The sequence below is a fragment of the Lupinus angustifolius genome, unplaced genomic scaffold, assembly GCF_001865875.1.
Source record: "Lupinus angustifolius cultivar Tanjil unplaced genomic scaffold, LupAngTanjil_v1.0 Scaffold_147_47, whole genome shotgun sequence".
NCBI classification, from domain to species: Eukaryota; Viridiplantae; Streptophyta; class Magnoliopsida; order Fabales; family Fabaceae; genus Lupinus; species Lupinus angustifolius.
Window position 1 is genome coordinate 13,144 of NW_017725805.1, and position 8,224 is coordinate 21,367.

At 32.9% G+C, this 8,224-nt stretch overlaps 1 protein-coding gene across 2 annotated transcripts; it reads right to left on the bottom strand.

Annotated features, from left to right (window-relative positions):
• Positions 1–1,998: 1,998 nt before the first annotated feature.
• Positions 1,999–7,404, bottom strand: LOC109340187 (ribose-phosphate pyrophosphokinase 1). Of its 2 annotated transcripts, XM_019577787.1 has the most exons (8): positions 7,172–7,404; positions 6,915–7,073; positions 5,542–5,790; positions 5,044–5,187; positions 4,804–4,971; positions 3,831–3,900; positions 3,068–3,149; positions 1,999–2,488 (listed from the first exon to the last, which is right to left on the bottom strand). In XM_019577787.1, the coding sequence occupies exons 1-8, from the start codon at positions 7,301–7,303 to the stop codon at positions 2,308–2,310; spliced, it is 1,185 nt and encodes a 394-aa protein (XP_019433332.1). In that variant the 5' UTR covers positions 7,304–7,404; the 3' UTR covers positions 1,999–2,307. The 2 variants fall into 2 exon arrangements, with proteins under 2 accessions (XP_019433332.1, XP_019433333.1); XM_019577788.1 differs by lacking the exon at positions 7,172–7,404 and having other exon boundaries at positions 5,542–5,838; positions 6,915–7,010.
• Positions 7,405–8,224: the final 820 nt, after the last annotated feature.

An 8,224-nucleotide genomic window follows, 5' to 3' on the forward strand; every position in this document is an offset into this window, starting at 1 on the left:
ATATATCTCGACCATTCTTTTATACAATGTCCATGTTTCTTCTGAGAACTGGGAATCAACGAATGATTGGTTTATTATCATTTCTTTCTTGAGGTAACTTTCATTAAAATATACTGTTGCAATTCATTTGTTCATACAATCTGGCACAGCACCTTTGTTCTCATCGATACAGCAACTTTGTTCGCATCGGAATTTTTTATTATTTATATACTCTTTGTACTAATTAACAGGTAATTGACTTTCTCTATTAAATAATGGATTTATAGTTGTTCTACCGAGGAGCATGAACAAACTCCAAACGAATTAATCTGTTCATCAAAAAAAACAAAACACTATGGTTAATAAACATCAAAATTAAATCACAGAAAAACGGCTACAAAAACAAGAAATCAAATTTCCAATTATTGGTTTATTTCGATTGTACTAGATTGGTGAAGAAATATCAAAATGACGGTGACACAAGATAGATTTTTTTCCAATTATTAATGTTGAAAGTGACGGGCATCAGTTCTCCAAGGTGATAAAAACATCAAAAGAATTCAGATGCAAATTACCCATTTACAACATCAGATTCATCATATGCCCATCGCAATTTTGATTCCATAATAATGCAATTATTCAATTTTAAGCAATCAAAACATTATTTAGAACAACCTATACCAAACCTATAAACAAAAACATGAAGAGGGAAATTAGAGAGCGATCAGAACCTGTCGGGATACATGAATACATCACAAGTATATCAGTGGATTGACAGACATGATTTCTTATCATCATTTCGCTTTTCCCTTTCAACACTTTCCCAAACAATACTACGGTTTAATTTTCAAATAATAGAATATTGAAAGACAAATTGAATGAAAAAAATAAGGAAATAAATGAGGTTGAGCTCAGAACTTCTTAGAGGATTGCGCTGTCATCGACGAAATCATAAGATACTCATCTCTAGCACGGTTATATCTTCATCACAGCCCCAAAATACTTTCACCAATAATAAACTGAGATTAACAATGGAGAGAAACAACTATTTTTACCAAGAACTTTTCAATGAAAATTAGTGAAGCTGAACAATATAGAGAATTGATGCAAATAAGAATACAATGAGAGAGGAGGAGAACATGGGTGTGAGAATGGTGATGATTTACTTATATAGATACCAATTAGGGTTTCATACAACATAAGGGCATTTTGCTCCGCAGCGTGTTGGGTCGGGCCAGATTTGTCATTTCAAAGGCCCAATGAGTCCACATACTAGAGATTTAACACAGATTTATATACATATACATATTTAATATTGTATTTCCTAATATTTGCGCTAGCAGTTATTTGGATTTTTTTTAAAGAAGTATTTGATGTTTGAAATTTTGTGTCTTGCTTTTTTAATATGATATATTTATGGTTTCTTCAACAAAATTAACTTCTAGTTTTATATTTGCAGTGTTCACTTGTAATTGTGAGTTTGTAATGTTTAAGTTGTGAATATAGTTAAAAGCTTATGGTTATCATTAGCTGATTAAACTTGCTCAATAAAACTGGCTAACAAATTTTAAATGACAAAAGAATATACAATATTTATTATTTGTTTTGCTATTTATTAATTATAAATACAAGATCCATGAGCGTTTTGTCTATTCCACTTTTGTAATAAAAAAATTGGTCCTATCCAATATTAATGCAAGCTTAACTTTAATGAAAGCACATCAAAAGTGCCTCTCCATCACAAGTCTAACAAATTATATAAAAAACACAACCATTCAGCATTCAGGACTCAATGGTTCAATTCAACGAACAGTTTAGCTACTTTTTCACTTCACATATTTTCCGGCTTACATTCTGAATTCCTTGCTTTATTAATTTGGTTTGGTTCCTAATGTATGTTCCAACTTATATGAGATTATCATCTAAATTCACGAATTTAAACCCAAAATGATGAATTAAACAGTAAATAATAGGCTAGAACTAAAAGTAAAATTAAGGCGAAATGAAAGAAACAAGGCGGGTCTACAATAAATAAGACATGTAGTAGTTAAATAAAACTAACTACAAAAGTTTGAGGGGGGAAATTCCAACTACAATACAGAAGGTACAAACAATGACCTAATACATTTGGTAGATATTTGAGGTCCTTAAATATGCTAACAGACATTAGGTCTCTACTTTGCGTATAGAATATGCTTTGTTGCGAGAAGCAAAAGCTACTTCGGCTATGCATTGAACCGGTTAGTCTGCGACTATCAGCGTGGGAACACCCTTGATTGAAAGAAGAAGAAACCAACTGAAAAAGGGTAAATTGGAGTATTGGACTGTTCACTGAAAAATACTACTGACTGAACTATCATCCTGAATACGCCAAATAGTTTCACCCAACAAGTTTGCAACTGAGAGAATAGTTAACTGGGGGAAATAGTTTTTCTCTCCAACTGGAATGGTGTTTGTAATAATCACTTCTTGAAATAAGCCACTTGACAACCTCTCAATTGCGGGAGGGCTGTGATCATTAAAATAACAAGACAAAACAAGCATAATCTCAATACTGGTTCACATATAATGCTGAACATAAATGCCTCAAGCAACAACTTTATGAGGTGAAGGGTCTACAATAAATCACACAGGTCAGGTTATAATGACCTCATTGATGCAATGCAAGGGATGAAAACAATGCCCAACAAACGGACGGACAATACTGATTACTGAATAAGTGATCAGGAAGCGCAATTAAAGACATGGGAACGCAGATATGGTGCCACATCTGAACATGAGTATGGGCAAAAAAGTCGAAAAAATAAAAGATAATAGTATTGAAGTGTGCAATGTGATAGGTATTAGATTTGGAACAATAGTCATTTTGAAGTATAGGTGCTACATAGATAATGCAGCAACTTGATAAACTAAAGAAGTATGTAAACCATTGGAAATTGAAGAACAAATGATTAAACATGTATATAACACTCTTCATATTTAGGCAGTGGACTGCGTAGACTTTAAAACTTCGCCTGCTATAGTTATCTATTGGACAATATGTGATAAATAATAAATAAAATGTAAGGCAAACAATTGAAAGCAATACCTGAAAACTGCATGAGTGCAGCATGCATACACTTCCCTGGCTCCCTCTTCATGTAACAATGCCGCACCCTTAGCAATAGTCCCTGATTCACCATACAATTAAATAGGACATCAAATATAGCAACGCGTGTGAACTAAGGAAAGGGAAAAAGAAACTAACAAAACCATTACCCTTGCCTACACAACAAAGAGGGAAATATCACAAATGCTTCTTAAGGAAATGCAAAGGTGAAACTTTCAAGTAACAAATAACCATCTTCTCAAGCAAATGCATGGGTTAGAATAAGATTATGAAAGGTTTTTCCCCCACTCACTGACTCGCCATCTTAAGATGGTATTTAATAATTAAATCCTCGGTATCTTAAGTTACATTCAGCAGTCCCAGAAGGAATGATTGTGTAAATTCCTGTGCAAATACTTCTATAAAATTAGGAAGATCAAAATAAATAGCCCTTGGGATATGTTTGATGAAAGGTCATGATCAATCTTAAGAGGTGTTTAGTTCAGGAAAACACACTAAGCAGAACAAAATGCCAGAGGAGCATTATAAAGAAGAAATATTGAAAAATAACAGAAGTTACTAACACCTCGCAAGATGTGAAAAAGGTCTAAAATTTACATATAACTTGACAAGAAAGCTTTAGTTGGTAAAGACAAGCCTTGCTTAGTTCGATCTGAGACATCAAGTAACAACTACATTGCAAAATAACACAGGAAATTTAATCTGTCTTTTCAAATGTTAATTTGGGGATGGAATAGCATACCAGCAGTGTCAATCATATCATCCACCATCACTGCAACTTTGCCTTTTACATCGCCAATCAGGTTCATCACCTGCAGGGCAAATATAAGACAGATAAATATACCTTTTAAGATCCATATAGTAAACTTAAATTTAGCCCCATTACGAATCTACAGCTAAATGGGGCAACGGATGTGATGCTTTACAACCAATTATAGTCATTCTTTTGCTACTATTGCTTCAGCTCTTGATTATAATAAGTATATCATGCTAAACAATGTGCATATGCAAAAATAACAATCACAATTAGAGGTCCCTCATTCCTGGCAAATACAAATATAACTTAGAGAGGCCAATGACCTAACAACCAACTAATATGGCACTCAAATATCCAACCAACCACAAAAAGTCACAGTTCTAGCCACACTATTGTATTATCACAATCCTCTAGAACTTAAATCCACCACATCCGTATTAAAACTTAAAATCATTGAACCTCAGACAATACTGAGACACTGCATCATATTAGGGATGAATGGATATAGGTCCTAATTGACTCTACTAAAGCCAATTTATCAAAACCTAAAATAAAAATAAAAGACTATTAACCTAATAAGCACCTGAAGCAGGACCGGGCACACTTCAACTCTACAGCATTACTTCCAATCATGCTGAGCAGATACTTCAGCTAGGAATCATTTTTTCTTATGGACTATCATTTTTTGAGAAAAAATTCAAATCAAAATTAGATAATGACAATGAAACCATTTAACATGATACGTGCCAAATACCCATTATAAAAGGCCACATTTGATGGCTAATCAAAGTAAGTCCCAGGAAGGGTAATTAATTTCTGGAAAGAGAGCAATTAGAGATTATGAACACTAAGAAGAAACAAACGACGTTTGTTTAGAAGTATAATCCTTTATCTAATTGCCAATCCAAACAGAAATGTGGCATGCCAATGTTGTTCACGATTTTGTTCCAGTTGTTACCTCAGCCACATTGTGTCCATGTCGCCTTTTGTCTATAATAGCTAAAGGTGCATCAGATAATTTCTTCGCAAAAGCACGTGCCCTTGCAACACCACCAACATCAGGGGAAACAACTACCAGCTCATTTGAACCTATATTCTTGCTGGCAAGATAATCAAGGATCACAGGCTATTGGACATCATAAACAAAATCATTAGAAAACATGTAGTAAAGAAACAAATACAACAATTTAGAGCTTACTTGACAATGAACGTGATCCACAGGAATATCAAAGTAACCCATGGATTGCCCTGAATGAAGGTCACAAGCAAGAACACGGTCAGCCCCAGCTTTTGTAATAAGGTTTGCAACAAGTTTTGCTGCAATGGATTCACGCCCTTGAGTCTGTGAAGAAAGAAAAAGGCTCCAGTCATTGTTTATAAAACTCATTGGTTAGTCAACTCCATTATCAAGCAAAAAGCTGAAACCAAGCATGAGTGTTAAACTTTCAATAAGATGACAAAGACAGCATCAAATTATTTCTCCATTAGGACGTGCATGAGAAAAAAAAAGAGATATCGACAGCTTCATCACAAATAAGCCAATTTTTTTCCAAAAAGAAGAATGAAAAGTACACAAAAAGTGGTAAGGCAGTGAATAGGAATATAGTGTTCCACTGTGTGATATGAGCATGTGTAGATCCTCATATAAAACCACAAATTATAAAAGTTTATATCAGTTACATGCAAAAATACTTGCCTTTCTATCAGCTCTAGCATATCCAAAATACGGAATCACGACAGTGATATTTTTGGCCGATGCCCTTCGACAAGCATCAATCATTATCATAAGCTCCATGAGATTCTCATTTGCAGGAGGACATGTTGGCTGTATAAGGTATATATTGCATCCTCTAACACTCTCTTGTAATTGGACATATATTTCACCATCAGCAAATCGCTTTATGGAAATCTTCCCAAGCTCCAAGCCCATGTACCAAGCAATTTCCTACTTGAACCATCACGTAAGTTAAAAACAACAAAACCCAAAAGAAACCTGCCAATCAGGAAGATGACTCACCCGAATTATATTTCATTGCAAGTGACAAATATTTGTTAGCTACTCAGATTCTCAATTCAAGAAACAACCTTGTACAGTACCTATCAATATCATGTTTAATACTATCAAGTGATGCGCCCTATTGTTCTAGATGACACCTTCAACAACAGTAGACAATAGGTGGGTTTAGGTAAACAACTGAATTAAGCACTTATTGAACTAGTTTTCTAAACAAGCTAAATATAGCTTATTTTCGTAAGCTTAGGATGACCCAGTACCCAAAGCTCCCACCTAGTCGGGTCTGATAAGATTATAGATGTACATGGGGGAGAGGCTATTTCCAAATTTGATCATTAGGCAACAACCTCATCATTGTACCAAGGCTCACCTCTTATTTTCATATGATAATATTAATAAAACAAGGTAAATGAGCTTATAGAAATTAGAAAGGTTATAAACTATTTTCTTAAACTAATCGTAATCTTATTTTAATTGGTTATTCTTATAAGCCCAAATAAGCTCTTCCTAACACCCTCAACATAAAAAAAAATCTTTGCTATATTGACCCTTTGAATCAGAAAAGACAACAACACCAAAAAACATTCCTAAAATATGGAGCCAACTAAAAAACATAGAGCTAGTTACATCAATCCAATGATGGCATTAAATGAAAAATGAAATTATGAATATGTATTTGGTTAAATAGTCTATTATAGTTAAAATAAAATCTGAAAACATTTTCTTATACTGACCCTTCGAATGAGAAATGAGTCAACAAAATTCTGGACCCACTATTTAGACGCCGATGAGAAATGAAGTTAAGAGTAATGATATTATCTTGGAGTATAATATCTATATATAAAGATGTATATATTGTCAGAGTATAAATTTATACACAGCATTAGATATCTATCATTTATTTATATTGTTTTTTTGTTTGAATAGCCAATGATAGTTAGATATGAACAGTAGAGGATCAACAAGTGCATATATTTTTTCTCATCCTCTTATAATCAAATTTAGAATAAAAAAATTGAACAGAAAAAATAAAACAATGAAAGTAAAATTGATACCTGGGAAAGTGCAGAATTGGCGGTGCCAGAGAACAATTTCAACCGGTTACCGTTTTTGTTGCCGGTTTTCTCCATAAACTTGGGCGTCGTCGTTTCATTCAGAACCGGAATGATCGGTTTCCGGTTCATTATATTGGAAGGTTCAGCCAAATCACATTTCTACCACAAACAAAAAAAGCACGAGTTAGAAGACATAACCGTTAAAATAAAATAAATGCTATCAAAAAATGGGTTATTATTTATTAATCGATTATTACCACACTATAAGGTGCGAAGATTCGAGTAGTGGTAGGAGAATGAAGAATTGAAGGTGATAAGGTTCGAAGAGTGGAGGAATGAGAAGTTGGAATGAAGAGAGAAGAAGAAGGATGAAGGAATGAGGAAGCCATAAACGACGACGTGTCGCAGTGAAGGATTTTTATTTTCTTTCTGCAACACACGGAATGAAAGAGAAAGCGCGGTTTCGAGCAGAAAGGAAAAAGAACGAATTTCGAGCTCTGTGGACTGTGGCGGAATATTGATTAAGATGACCGTTTCTTCTTTAAACTCAATAACTTCGGAGGAACTAATTTTTTGTTTTTCGGTAATAATTGGAGGGATTTAATATATCTCCATGTTTGTTTAATGGGAGTGATGTAATAAAATCATTCTATATTCTCCCATCAAATTTTAAATATTCATTCAGGAAAATACCACTTATTAGAATGAATAGTTACACATATTAAAATAATTAGTTTTATATTCATAAAATGAGAAAATATGTTGATTATATAAATTAAAATATTATAAAAAAAATATTGCTACAATGGACAATATTTTTGTATTTGTATATAATCATTATTGATTTTTAAATATAAATATATTGTATATGATGAATTGACTTCATATAAATATTTACAATAAAGTAGATAAATATAACATCTATTAAATACTACTCCTAAATTTCTTTTTTTTATGTATCCTTCTTCTAAAGTATCTATTTTTTAAAGTGTTTTAAATAAATCAATAAAATTTATAACTTCGTGATTCAATAATTAAAATATAATTGGATTTTTTATACATAAAAAATATTATTAGACTTTTTTATTGTAAATATGAGCCTTTATTTCCTACGACCTTTGGTTCAATGTATGGCATTTCGACTAAAATGAATATATTCATGCACCACCATCCACCTTTAATATTCCAAAAACTTTTGATTTCCACCTTTCCTTTTTGTAGACAATCAACATATTTTGTTTTCACACCCACCTATCTCTAAAAGAGTCTGATCTTTATCTATAAGGAATAACTACAATAAAAAAGTTGAT